We start from the raw sequence: 13,972 nt of genomic DNA on the forward strand, positions 1-13,972 counted from the left end.
TTGAGTTCTTTAAACATGTATTTCATATATTCATTTATACTTTTATTACTATTAAAATTACTGTTCATGTACCATTAAATTACTCTCTTGGGTTAAGTATTTCACTGTTACTCAGTATTACTAAGTTCAGTTCAGTTCAGTCACTCAGTCATGTCTGACTCTTTGTGACCCCATGAATCACAGCACGCCAGGCCTCCCTGTCCATCACCAACTCCTGGAGTTCACTCAAACTCACATCCATCGAGTTGGTGATGCAATCCAGCCATCTCATCCTCTGACGTCCCCTTTTCCTCCTGCCCCCAATCCCTCCCAGCATCAGAGTCTTTTCCAATGAGTCAACTCTTCGCATGAGGTGGCCAAAGTACTGGAGTTTCAGCTTTAGCATCATTCCTTCCTAAGAACACCCAGGGCTGATCTCCTTTAGAATGGACTGAGTATCACTAATGGCACACAAATCAAATGATTACCTCTTCCTTCTATTTTTTCCCTATTGATTAATTAACAATGCACATGGCATCCCTACTCCATGCCAGAGGGGTGACAGATGTGCTAAATACTGAAGGATAAGGACAGTAACAAGGATTTGGCAAGAGGAGCTGAGAAAGCAAAGCATGTTTACGGAACAGCTGGTATGAACAAAGCAAGAAGACAAAGCTGGAGGGAGTCTAGGCCACGTGCTAAAGCCCTGACAACCACATAGGGAGCTAGGATGGAGCTACAGAAAAGCACAGGCCAGCACTGTGCACGCAGAAGAATGCAGTGACCAGGGCTGGTTTTTCAGGAACACACATTTCTGAAGGTTCAAAAGAGAGACAAGGGTGGGGCACAGAGGAACCAAAACACCGCAAAGGAGACACAACGGAGGCTTGAGCCAAGGAGGCAGAGTTGGAGGAGGGAGGGGATGACCAGTGGACTGAAGGGATGAAGAAAAGACAAGAAGAGACAGTCAGCAGTATGGCTGAGACCCCGTGTGAATACAGAACAAGGAAGAGAAGACACACCAGTTAAGGGTGGGGACCGTGGTGATTGCCCCAGGAGGCAGAGGTGCTCTCAAGCCAACCTCATATGGACAGCATGCCTTCTGCTGTGAGAGCTCTGCCTCAAGTGGGAGGCCCAGGAGAGTCCCTCCTACGCCCATGGCAGGTGGGTTCATCTGTACCAACCTTCCCAAGAGAAGGACAAGATAAAAGAGACACACTTTGCCAAAAAAAAAAGAAAACATTTTCTCAGACATCAGAGAGTAATGAAGGCAACGAAGAATTCAGATCAGAGAAGAAGAAGGCTGAGAGGAAGGATTCCAGCACCAAGGCTGCTTCTCTGGTGAAGACAGCTACGCTCCTGACTCAGCACTTGAGAAGCAAGGTACTTATGGGGCTGGGGCACAGAAATGGGGCAAGTAAATGCATTACTGTCTGGGCATAAACAGAGCAATCTTACTGGGAGAAGAGCAAAGAATTCCATCCCGCTACAAAGTACTTCTGAGAATAGACTCAAAAGCCATAAGGTTGACACTCAGTACTTCTTCCCTTTAAAATGTAATGGGTGGATTTTAACAAATTTCTGCTTTAAAAAAGAAATACAGCCTCCCAAGGTGGGAGGGAGGGACATGTTGCCAATTCTACCAAATGTCTTTCAGAAAACAGAAGAAAAATTAGAGGAAACACTTCTTTTCAGAAGAAACAGAAGGACTACTTCCTTGCTCATTCTCTGAAGTCAGCATTACCTGGATACCAAAACCACACAAACTCATGACAAGAGAAGAAAATCACAGATCAATATCTCTCATGAACAGACATGCAAAAATCCTCACCAAATATTTAAAATATTACCAAATCAAACCAAACAATTTATAAAAAGAATTATAACCATGACCAAGTGGGGTTTATTCCATGTACACAAGATTGGAAAATTATAAAAGTCTGTGGAAAGAAATAAATGAAGAACTAAATTAATGGAGAGATGGTCCATGTTCATGGATATGAAGACTCAATATTATTAATATGTCAGTTCATCCCAGCTTGATCTATAGATTCAGTATAATCCAAACGAAATCAACAAACTTACTCTGAAGTTTATTTTGGCGGGGGCAAAAGACACAACAGCCACAAAATATTGTAAAATAACAGGTGGAGGACTGACCTACCTGAGTTCAAGGCTTACTCTAAAGTTCCACTGATCAAGACTGTGTGACGTTGGCAAAAGAAAGGACAGACAGATCCCTGGGAGAGAAGAGAGAGCCAGAAACAGTCAGCAGACCATTCATAAAGAAACAGAGGCAATACAGTGGGAAAAACGAAATACTTCCAAAGGCAACACAGACACACTCTAGATGACTTGCGTTTGGCAAGGGCTTTTTAGATAAGACACGAAAGACATGACCCATGAAAGTAGGAACTGATAAGCTGGACTTCATTAAGACTAAAATTTTCTGCTCCATGAAAGACACTGTCAAGAGAATAAAAACAAAAACCATAGGCTGGGAGAAAATATTTGCAAAAGACATATCTGATGAAGGACTGTTATCCAAAACATACAAAGGCTTCTTAAGACACAAGGAAACAAACCACTCAATTGAAAATGGACAGAAGAGCTTAACCTCAGCAAAGAAGACATGCAGATTCCAAGCGTGAAGCATAAGTCATCAGGGAAATTCAAGTTAAACAGCAGTAAGGTACTACTGTACACTCGTCAAAATGGCTAAAATCCAGAATGCTGCTGCTGCTGCTGCTGCTAAGTCGCTTCAGTCGTGTCCGACTTTGTGCGGCCCCATAGACGGCAGCCCACTAGGCTCTTCTGTCCCTGGGATTCTCCAGGCTAGAACACTGGAGTGGGGTGCCATTGCCTTCTCCGAAAATCCAGAATAGACAATACCAAACGCTGACAAGGGCGTGGAGCAAGAGGAACTCTCATCCTTTGCTAGGGCCACTTTCTTACAGAGTGAAACATACTCATCATACAACTCAGCAATCCTGCTCCTTCGTATTTACCAAAGGAGTTGGCTTCCCTCATAGCTCAGCTGGTAAAGAATCTGCCTGCAATGCAGGAGACCCCAGATCGATTCCTGGGTCGGGAAGATCCCCTGGAGAAGGGAAAGGCTACCCGTTCCCATACTCTGGCCTGGAGAATCCATGAACTATACAGTCCGTGAGGTCACAAAGAGTCGGACACGACTGAGCAACTTTCACTTCACTTCACTTTGAAAATTTATGTCTGCACAAAAACTGATGTTTACCACAGCTTTATTCATAACTGCAAAAACTTGAAAGCAACTTCAGTAGGTGAATGAATAAATAACCTCTGGCCCATCCAGACAAGAAAATATTATTCTGCACTGAAAAGAAATCAGCTATCAAGCCAAGAAAAGACATGGGGAAAACGTCAATGCAAATTACTAGTGAAAGAGTCCATCTGAAAAGGCTGCACACTGTATAATTGCAACATACAGCATTCTGGAGAGGAGAGAACTACAGAGACGATGCAAGATCAGTGGCTGCCAGGGTGAGGGCTTGGGGGAGGAATGAGCAGGCAGAGCCCAGAGGACTTCAGCAGGGAGGGGACGCTGCCTGATGCTATAACAGCACTGGACACCCGTCCAAACCCATTGAGTGCACACGCCAACTCTAAGGCAAACTATGGGCTTCAGGTAAAACAGCATCGATGCAGGCTCATCGACTGTGACAGAGGTACCATGTAGGGGTGCTGACCTGGGGAGGAAATGCATGTTGGGGGGCAAAGAGATAAAGGAAATCTCTACTTTCCCCTCAATTTTGCTGCAAACCTAAAACTGCTCTTAAAAAATAATAGTCTTAAAATACAAAAAACAAACAAACAAACACAAGCATCAAGTAGACTCCAAAAAGAAAAGTGAACCAAAATTCCAGAGTAAGAAATATCAACAGGGACAAAGCATGTCCTGCCATGTTAATGGAATCACTTCATCAAGAAGATATAAAGATACTGAACATTTACTGCTTAACAGCACTTCAAAACATGGAGCAGAACTGACAGGAGAGAAACAGACCAGCCCACGTTTGGTCAGAGGCTTCAGGATGCCTCACTAACTGAAGGAACAAGTGGTCATAAAGAGAGAACTGAAAGAACACACCGTCAACCAACCTGATCCAACTGACACCTGACTGACATGTATGAGACAAGACACACAAGCGCTCACAGCAACTCCCTTTATATAATAGGCAAAACTATATTTTGTCTGTTATAGAACAGTCTCAGTATGCATCACCAGGAGAATGGATCCAGACCAATTACAGTATATACACATGGTGGAATACTACTCAATAACAAAAAAGAACAAACTGTTGACACATGCAGCAATGTAGATAAATCTCAGAACAATTACTCTGAGCGAAAGAAGTCGGATGAAAAGAGTTAAAACTGCCTGATTCCACTTACATAAAACTCTAGAAAATGCAAAGTAATATAAAGCTTATATTTAGAATACATAAAGAACTCTTTCAAATCAATAAGATAGATAATTGAGTAGGAAAAAAATGGCAAGAGACTGAACACATATATCACAAAAGAGAATGGCCAAATGAGCACATCTGTAATAAATGTGCTGAAAGGCGTTAAAGCTCACCAATTGTCAGGGAACTTCAAATCATAATTAAATACCAGTACACTCACAAGGAGGGACAAAGTTAAAAGAACAAAATGTGGGTGAGGATGCAGATCAACTGGAAGTCTCACCCACCATGTGAAGGACAATAGGTTGGAACAATCACTTTAGAAATCCGGGCTTAACTTTTAGACTGAATAGATGCACTCCTTAAGACTCAGAAATTGTATACACATGTGTATCAAAAGATATATAAAAAAATGTTTGTAGCAATCAAATACGGAAACAAACCAAATCTCCAATAATAGTAGAACAATAAAGTGTGGTCTAGCCACAAAACAACACTGCACAGTAACGAAAATGAATGTGGATGACTCTCGGAAACATGAACTTGGTGAATCAAAGAAAGCAGCAAAAAAGAACGTGTACTGCATCACACCATCTATAGTAAGCTCAAACAGCAGCAAAACCCACCTGATGTCTTTAAAACTCTATCAGTTTGATGTTAAAGACTCTGCAACAGACACAATAAACTCCCTTAAATGCAGTATTAAAAATATGCAAAGTAAAAATTAGAAAATGAAGTGAAGTCACTCAGTCATGTCCAACTCTTTGTGACCCCATGTTCTGTAGGCTCCTCTGTCCATGGAATTCTCCAGGCAAGAATGCTGGAGTGGGTTGCCATTTCCTTCTCCAGGGGATCTTCCCGACCCAGGGATCGAACCCCAGTCTCCCTCACTGAAGGCAGACTTCTTACCCTCTGAGCCACCAGGGAAGTGGCTCAAGAACTGGAGCCCCAAGAACATATGAATGACCATGGGCATTTTTTTTATTTACGAAAATAAAAAATTTTTTTAATCTAAAAATCCAAAAGTTCGACTTGTCTTGATAGTGTTAAGATGAACTTTTCCTTGCTTATACTCTTATTCAAGAAGAAATTTTAAATAAAGTGATTCCAGGCAGTTTACGCCCTAAAAATCAAATCTTGTATGATTCGTTTCGTTATCGTTTTCCCCACAGAGCTGGTAGCTGAATCCACAAAGAGCAGAACCGTGCCAGCAGCGTCAGAGAAAGAGCAGTGACGGCAAGTCTCTGTGACACAAGACACACGCGTAACTCCCACACCTGGTGAGGAGGCTCCTCGGTGTCCCATATGCAAAGTTCGTTTCCATCCAAAGGGAAAGCACAGGACTGCCCATTGCAGGCAAGCTGAACGTGGGATGCAGGCTTCATGGAATCCACCAGGAACTTTTCCAGCACGATATCACCCGCACGGCCATCCTTCCTGGAGGAAGCCTCTTGTGCTTCTTCCATCTTCCCCCTGGAGCCCCAAGGACATATGAATGACCATGGGCATGATGCTTAATGCAGACCGCAGTCTGTTGTTTATCCCCATCACCAGTACGATCACACACACCCGTCACACCTCCTGACTCATCTCCCCTCTTCTCCTTCAAGAAAGAGAAAACAGAAGCCCTGACCACTCCAGAGTTTCCCGGCCATGACTGCTCTCTGCTCCCACAGGCTTTCAAGTCATGCAGACCTGGGCTCCAGTCCTGTGGCTCCCACTGAACAGACCCACAGAGACGTGGGGTGTCTGCGGCCCCCGCTGGTAACAGAGGGAACGCCACCCTCACAGAGGCCTGGTGATCACCAGCCCCGAGCCGCAGCTCCAGATCACGGCCAGAGTCAACAGCTGTCACTAATGAGGATACAAAGTCACCTCCTATGCTGGTTGGTGGAAAACTACAGAATACATTGCTGTCTACTGCTCATCTGGGATCCAGTCAACTATTCTACAACATTCTGTCATCCGAGTTGACTATCTCGGATAACGTAACCACTGGTTCACTGGCCGTGTCTTATAAAGCATAAATCAATGAGACATGGACGGAAATAAATAGAGTTTCAGACCCTGTCCCACCTCACAGTTAACAATTCCCTGTCACCAGCTTACATACGAGGCAGCAGCTCCGGGTTACCCTGCTTCCGCTCTGCCCCACAACCCATCACAGGCTCCCTGTGCACCTGAAACCTAGGGACACGACCACCAACAGAGCCAAGAGCAAGGGCCTGACCGCCCGGCACCAGGCTGGCCGGATGGACTTGGAACCCAGGCCTGTGGCCACCAGGCTGGCTGTGTGGACTTGGCCTGGACAGGCCTCATGGGGAAGTAGCAGTTAGGGCAGGACTCTGTGGGCCGGGACCAGCAGAGACGGGAAGGGGGCGGAAGGTGGGGAGCTGATGCTCCTGAGGGCAGTCATGGCTCGGTGGCCATTGAACTGATCATGGAGCAGGGTCATCCTGACACTCACATGACCCTGGGGCACTTCTGGTGGTTGCTAAACAAAGAAGCGAGGCAAGGAGGGTTGGCGTTCAGGAGATGCATGGTCATCTGGCAGCAGCGTGTGAGGATGAGAGTCGAGAGTGGCCAGGAGGGAGAGATGGGCTGATCCCAAGTCCAGACCAGGACCTGGCCCAGAAAGCCTAGACGGCAGCCCTGTGAGCACGACAGTCCATGCCCCGCTCCCCGTGAAGACCTTTCTGCTCCAGCCCACTTCTCACTGCTGCACAACCGCTGTCCTAGCTTACGGGCTTCCAGGCGTGAAGCTTAAGTGGATGCTAAGCCTCCCTGTCTCTGCCCTCACGGCCAGCCCTTTATTTCTTCGTGGGGACTTTCAGATTTGCCCCCAGACACCAACCAGGGGAGGGCCATGACAATCCTAAACTGTAACCTGCTGTGGGTGGACACCTGGTGGATTGTCAGCCAAAGCTGCAAGGGTTCTCTGAGGGACAGAATCCCATGAGAACGCAGGTGCTGCATCCGAGTATGGACGCCCTGTGTAGGAGGAGCGGGCCGGGTCTGGGCCGCGGGGCCCCAGCATCGGGGTCTGCTCCTTCTGGCTTGGACCTGGTGAGGTTTCCCTCTGTCTCAGCAGCCGTAATGGACTGAGACATGCAGTGTGCACGGTCCCACACCAAGGCCTGCAGGTCCACCTGCAGCTCAGGAGGCAGGTGAGGGCGGAGTGGGACAGGGGATGAAGGCGCCTGGGAGCCAGGCTCCAGGGCGAGGACCACGACAGCCCAGCTGCACACCCTCCCCACCAGCATTTCAGACTGCTGGGGACTGCTCTGCCCAGTCACAGCAAGATGGCAGCTCTTCTCATCTGACTTTCAGAGGGGCAGAGTCTGAGCTCCAGAGAAACTTTCTCTGACCCTGGGTGACATCAGGACTGCACACACCAGAGCAGGAGTGAGCACCTTGCTCCCCTGGAGGCATATTCATTTCCTCTAGGATGAGGAACCAGCATGTGGCTGTGCCTACCTGTCAGACATTGTGCCTGGAAGAACCCCGCCCACACTGGATCAAGACAGAACAGTTCTTATGTGAACCTGTAAGGTAAACACAATTAAAATGGAATAAAATGTTTAGGTGAAAACTATCCTCATTTGACTTTTCCGTTAGCAAACTAAAACAATCAAAAGTCTCCTAGAAAATGGATTTTTCTCAACCATCTCTAGAACAATCCGGCTGGCAGGAATATCTTTATTTTCCACAGGCTGTTATCAACCAAAGAACACATGAGAGAAAACCACACACACACATATGCAGAGCTGGTGTAGGCTGCACAGCTACACATCCCAGGAGAGGCCTGTCCTCAGGATGGGCCCAGGGCGGCTCCTGGGAGACGCCCGCCACAGGAGTGAGTGAGGCCAGTGTGACTGAAGCCGCTCCGCCAGGGCGGCCTCAGCAGCTGAGGTGGTCAGGGGAGTGGTGTGCGCCTGCACGGCTGACCGCAGTCACCCTGGACTCCAGGCCCAGCAGGCGCCTCTGCTCTCACAGTTGCTGGGAGAACGAGCCCGCCGCCTTGGGTGTGGGGGAGAGGATGCTCAGAGCCCGTGCTCTGGACCCGCCCACTCACCTCTGCCCAGCCCCCTTTCCCGGGGAGAAACCCCAGCACAGCGCGTCCTCTGAGCCGAGGACCCTGGCACCTGCCTCAGAGCGCTTACTTAACACTGGACGCACTCCGCACGCCTGTTAGAACATCTGCCTTCCTGTTTCCGAGGCGCGGCACCTCCTGCTAGGTTTTCACCAAGCCCTTCCCACTTTCTCCCCAGAGCCACAGGAATGCCGCCAAACCACACTCCCCAGCTGCAGGGAGAAGCCACAGCCCGAGATACAGGAGGTGCCGCAAGGCTGGGAAGCCCCAGAGGGAGGGCGCCCGCTGGAGGCGCGCCTGAGCTGCTGCTCCGTGGGGTCCCGTGACCAGCAGCACCGGGTTGCCTGCTGTGCGACCCGAGGTCCATTTGGACCTCTACTGTGTGAAGCGCTGAAATGTGGGATTACTCGTGACAGCTGCCCTGACGCCTGCAGAAGCCAGTGCCCGAGGGGGGACGGCAGTGACCCTTCAGGGCGGTGCTTAGTGACAGTGGCAGGCAGGCCACGGGGACAGAGCGAAGGCTCATGGTCAATAGTGACCAAGCCTGTGGCCCTGGAGGAAATGATGGGAAAGAACCCGTGTTTGCAGCCCAAGCATGAAGTTGGCTTAAGCAAATAGACACGAGTGGAACAGAAAGTAACCAGAGGCCTGCAGACCCTGGGAGACAAACTGCAGCCCTCCATCCACCCCCAAAAGCAAGGCCATCCAGACTCTACTTCCAGCGAAGTTCAGGTCAGGCACGGCCACCTTCCCTCCCAAGCCTTTAGCTCCACAAACCCCAGGTCTAAGTCCCTCAGGTTCAAGACAGAGGAGCGAGCAAGTGCGTGCAAAGGAAAACCAAAGCCGGGCCTGGAGGAACCGGCGGCTGGCACGCGGAGGGCACACAGACAGGAGCCCAGGCACTCCTGGGAGAGCCAAAAGGCCACACACATGGCACAGTGGGCACGACGACCTGCTGCTTGGGGCCGAGTGTCTCTGGGCGCCCCCTCCTCAGCTGCAGGAGGGGGACCGCGGCACCCCCTCCTCACAGACCACAAGAGACCACGGAGGGGAAGGTCTGAGGGGCGGACCCAGGGCGTCACGCCTCCGGGAAACAGTCAGGGTCCGCCAGGAAGCTCGTCCCACACCCCCGCCCAATTCCAGCTCTGCTCCGGAGCCGTCTCTCTTAGGGTGGGGACCGGCTCTGGTGGGGGGCGGTTCATGGTCCCAGGACCACGAGGACACGCCTGGGCCCCACGGGAGAGCGGGGCATGCTGGGAGCGCCCTGTGTGCGGCTGTGCGCGGGGTGTGAGGGGCTCGCCCGTGCTTCCAGGACCTCAGCGGAAGTCCGGCCACCAGAACGGAAGCAACAGCCGGGGCTGCCCGTTCCCCACATCACTCCCTTCCCTTCTGGAAACTTCCCTAGCAGCCAGGTGCCACCACGTGGCTGAATTCTGGTGTGGAAGGAACAGGGAGTCTAGGGCACAATGAACCTAGGCCACTCAGGAGCCCAGAAAACCCTCCGCCCGACTCTCTTCTCCCCGCACCCCTGGCTGGCTGGAGGGGCTTTGAGGGGCCTAGCGAGAAGCAGACTGCGAGATGGAGAGGACCCTGTAGGCAGGAAACAGGCTGTCACCCATCAGGACCCTTTGCTCCTGCACGAGCCTATCACCGCTGACAGAAGTCCTTTAACTTTTTTCATTTACAAGAGCAATACAATGCAAAATATTTAAACAGCACAGAAATAATACAGTTGGCCTTTCCCTCCGTAGGCCACCTCCTTGCTGTGTCTTCCCAGAGAAAGTCAGTTTGAGAGTCCCATATGTACATCACAGGAAAAGTCTGAGAAGACACACTGCAGTCAGCTTCTGATGTGGTTCCTGTGTATCTGAGGCTGCATAAGCACTTTAAGAAAATGTGACAAATGACCACTAAAGAGGCCATTGTTCCAAAGTCACGTCAGTAAACACGGAGCAGAAAGCAGTCTCAGATGGGGGTAGGCTGTACGTTCAGGCCCCTTTAGTTACACAAAAGAACACGTAAACTGCACAAAATTAGAAAATCCATACAAGAGAAAAAAACGTAATTATTCTCTACTTTTCAAGGGGCACCACTGTTAAAACTTTCTGCATCTCCTGTTTTTTTCTTCTTTGTATAAATGTGTATATTTTTAGAGAGAGAAAACTACTCCCTTTAGATTATAAAAAGATTATGATCTTTCTCTTTCAGTGACTAACCCAGCCAGAAATGTGCCAATTTATTCTTGAGTTTGGAAAACACAGTGTGGTAATCAGATAGTAGGTTGAGTGCCCACAGTAAAATGATATATGGCACCATGATTAACGTGCCCTTGACGGCTTGCTTAGTAGCTAAAGAAAATACAAAGTTCTCCGTATTTGCCAGATAGGAGACAGGTTCTCATTCTAGGTCCATGGAGAGCAGAACTAGTATAACACAAAGCAGTGGTGATCATAAAGGTGCAAAAGCACCAAGTGACACTCTGGCCTCCCTGTGTCTTTAAGGCCTTTCCTAAGTTAATAAATACTTTAAAGGGTTATATTTAGCTGCTTTAATAAAAAAAAAAAAAAGGTATCTTCTATTGTCCCAGCTGAGAGAAGCCTGATTTTACAAACCATTGGTTCTTAAAACACGTTTGTACTTTCATGCCACAAAGTGAAATGAAAGAGAATGAAAAATGTTGCTGCCATATCAGTAAACTGAGGACTCTATCACCATCAAGCCATCACATCACAACCTCCCAACGGGGCACCCTGAGGAGACTCGGGAGGAGAAAGCACAGGATACCAGTCTGAGACAAATGAGGTGCATATTAAAGGAATGATTTCAATGAGCCCAGATTCTCGCATCTTCTCATACATAGAAAAGTGCTAGATTCCTTAAATGGAAATATCTGGTTTTCTTTGTTGTTGTTAATCAGTCGCCCAGTTGTGTCCAACTCTTCGAAACCCCTGGTTTTAACTAACAGTAATCTTTTGATTTCTGACTATCTGGTTTTTGTTACAAAATCTCCTATATATATCCTGGCTCCCCCATTGCCTCTTCAAAGCAGTCTCTCGAAGCCATCTGAGGTGCTGTGTTCCAGGCTTGAAGTCCTTAGAATAAAACATAATCTCCGCTTTTAGGCTGTGTACTTTTGTCAGTCCATGACTTGTTAGGCAAGCACAAATCACTGACTACCAATAACAGTAATGATGCTGACGTTTTAAAGTCATTTCTTGATGCATCTCTATGTCTCCATACACTCCCTTGTCTCCCAGTCTGATATGCTTTCTTGACAGGAAAATGTTAAACCTGGAAATGGCCCAGGTTCAGCGGGCTGTCACAGGTACCAGACACTCCTGCAGGAGGAGGTGTGCAGGTCCCCTAGTGCTGCCTCTGTCATCACTCCAAACCAGCGACTCCCCACGCGGATGCAGCTTGCCCCAGCTTCACGCAAATCAACGCCACTCCCCTCAGATAATCAGTCCTAAGTCTCTCAAGCCTCTTTTACACGCCTATAGGTGACACAGATGTAACACTTCAAAGCGGCAACAGACACATTTTTTAACCCAACACATGACAGTCTACTCAGCAACATGACCAACCCACACCGTGTGGCTACTTGACAGAGTTCAGGTTCTACAAAAAGGGGCACAAGAGTCATTGCCTGTTTTTAATATTTACACTGCACCAGTTTCCACAAAAGTGATTCAGCACGTTCTAAAATGAAACACGGGGGCTCGGATCAACACAAAAGTATGATGCTAAAATGAACATAATCTTTCTTGGTAAAGTATGTTTCAGTGGCCAATAGGCACCCATTAACACCATATCCCAAGTTAACAAAATAAATCCTGAATATAAACACAACTGCATTTTAAAGCCTCTCATAGGAGTAGTTCACGAAGTAACACGCTTTTAAGAGAGAACAGGTAACGGGCGCACCTGCGTCTCACCTGGGGCCCCTCAGACCTATCCCTGAGTCAGCCCGGTGGCCAGGTGTAGGCGCAATCCAGCTGAGCACGTCGGTTTAGGGCCAGCGCCCCGCCCCCGTCGTCATGGTTACGAGCCCTAGGCCCTGTCCGCACCCCTTCGCTATTCTCGCGATTACCCGGAGTCAACGCACTGCCCTAGTCCGGGCTCTGCCTCATTTCCGGGCGCCGGTCAAGTTCTAGCCGTCCTCACTTCCGAGCGCCGGTCAACTTCCGGGCACCGCTCTCTTCTGAACGCCTCACTTCCGGGCGCGCCTGCCTTCCGGCTCGTCCGGCGCGGACGCCCGGCCCGGAAGCTCCCGGCGCGGCGCCTGCGGGGAGAGGAGGTGAGTCCCGGGGTGGAGACCCGCCCCGCCGCCCGCGCTGTGCGGCCGCGGCGCGCTCCCCTCCTCTGCCCCTCCCGCCCCCGCGCCCCCCGCCGAGGCGGCCGGGACGCGCTCAGCGCCCCCCGTGGTCTGTCTGCAGGACGCTCGCGGATGAGCACGGCCTCCGCCTGGCGCCCCCGCCATGGCCGCTCCGTGGAAGGGCGCGCTTCTGCTGCTCCTCGCGTCGCAGGCCGTCTCCTCGGCGCAGGCCTTGGACGAGGAGGAGGTGCCCGAGGGCTGGGTCCTCCTGCACGTCGTGCAGGGTCAGGTAGGAGCCGGGAACTACAGCTACCTGAGGTTAAACCACGAGGGGAAGATCGTCCTCAGGATGCGCAGCCTGCGGGGCGACGCGGACCTGTACGTGTCCGACAGCACTCTGCACCCCAGCTTCGACGAGTACGAGCTGCAGTCGGCCACGTGCGGCGCCGATGCCGTCTCCATCCCCGCGCACTTCCGGCGCCCCGTGGGCATCGGTGTGTACGGGCACCCGTCCCACCTCGAGAGCGCGTTCGAGATGAAGGTCTACTACGACGCGACGCTCGAGCCGCATCCGTTCGGTGAGACCGCCTATTCGGACGGTACTGATGCGAGTCGCAAGCACGCCTATGCCCCGGAAGACGCGTCTCAAGAAGAGGAGTCTGTGCTTTGGACGATATTAATTAGTATTTTGAAGTTGGTACTTGAGATTCTTTTTTGACTCGCTTAACATACTCTTGAGTATAATACTCGTAATCTGCGAAGCTGAGTGCACCTCGCTGTGAACCTAGCTTTACTCTGACCTGGTTGGCACTCTGGTTACCTTCTCTGGGTGGGGGATGAAAGGATAAAGCCATAGTTTCGTTACCTCAGTCACTCCAAAAGTACGCAAAGCAGCAAGCACATGTTTTAATAAAGCATCAAAACTCCTGTAAAAGGAATATGCACAATAAAATGTTTAAACCCCACTTTGATTAGTTTGTCAGGTGACTAGATTATTGCAGTGATTTAGGTTTTTACTCTAGAGACTCAAATAAATTAGTGTGTTAGCTTTAAAGAGTTACTGAAAGCAAGTCTGAAATGTAATCATTTCTCCACACTTGCCTGACCGTGAACTAAAGTCCCCTGTCTACACCCGAAGTA

General features: G+C 49.5%; 2 protein-coding genes across 8 annotated transcripts in view; one reads left to right on the forward strand and one right to left on the reverse strand.

The window, feature by feature from the left end:
* The window catches only part of WDR27 (WD repeat domain 27), a 148,438-nt gene extending 135,787 nt beyond the window's left edge, over positions 1 to 12,651 (reverse strand). For 3 of the 7 annotated variants that reach the window (XM_070377070.1, XM_070377071.1, XM_070377067.1), the window contains exons 1-3: positions 12,442 to 12,562; positions 7,902 to 7,969; positions 5,702 to 5,897 (exon numbers count right to left, since the gene is read on the reverse strand). In XM_070377070.1, coding sequence (XP_070233171.1) covers positions 5,702 to 5,897; positions 7,902 to 7,912 — 207 coding nt within the window. In that variant the 5' untranslated portion in view covers positions 7,913 to 7,969; positions 12,442 to 12,562. Of the gene's footprint in view, positions 1 to 5,701; positions 5,898 to 7,901; positions 7,970 to 12,441 lie in introns of all 7 variants that reach the window. The other 4 variants (XM_070377073.1, XM_070377069.1, XM_070377068.1 and 1 more) reach the window with 4 other exon arrangements.
* Positions 12,652 to 12,673: 22 nt separating this feature from the next.
* Positions 12,674 to 13,766, forward strand: C9H6orf120 (chromosome 9 C6orf120 homolog). Its single transcript, XM_070377077.1, has 2 exons — positions 12,674 to 12,814; positions 12,954 to 13,766. The coding sequence occupies exon 2, from the start codon at positions 12,996 to 12,998 to the stop codon at positions 13,548 to 13,550; it is 555 nt and encodes a 184-aa protein (XP_070233178.1). The 5' UTR covers positions 12,674 to 12,814; positions 12,954 to 12,995; the 3' UTR covers positions 13,551 to 13,766.
* Positions 13,767 to 13,972: the final 206 nt, after the last annotated feature.

This window comes from Bos mutus, chromosome 9 (assembly GCF_027580195.1).
Source record: "Bos mutus isolate GX-2022 chromosome 9, NWIPB_WYAK_1.1, whole genome shotgun sequence".
Classification (NCBI taxonomy): Eukaryota; Metazoa; Chordata; class Mammalia; order Artiodactyla; family Bovidae; genus Bos; species Bos mutus.

Excerpts from the sequence above, each read along its gene's own strand:
- C9H6orf120 (XM_070377077.1), top strand. The coding sequence starts at position 12,996 with ATGGCCGCTCCGTGGAAGGGCGCGCTTCTGCTGCTCCTCGCGTCGCAG.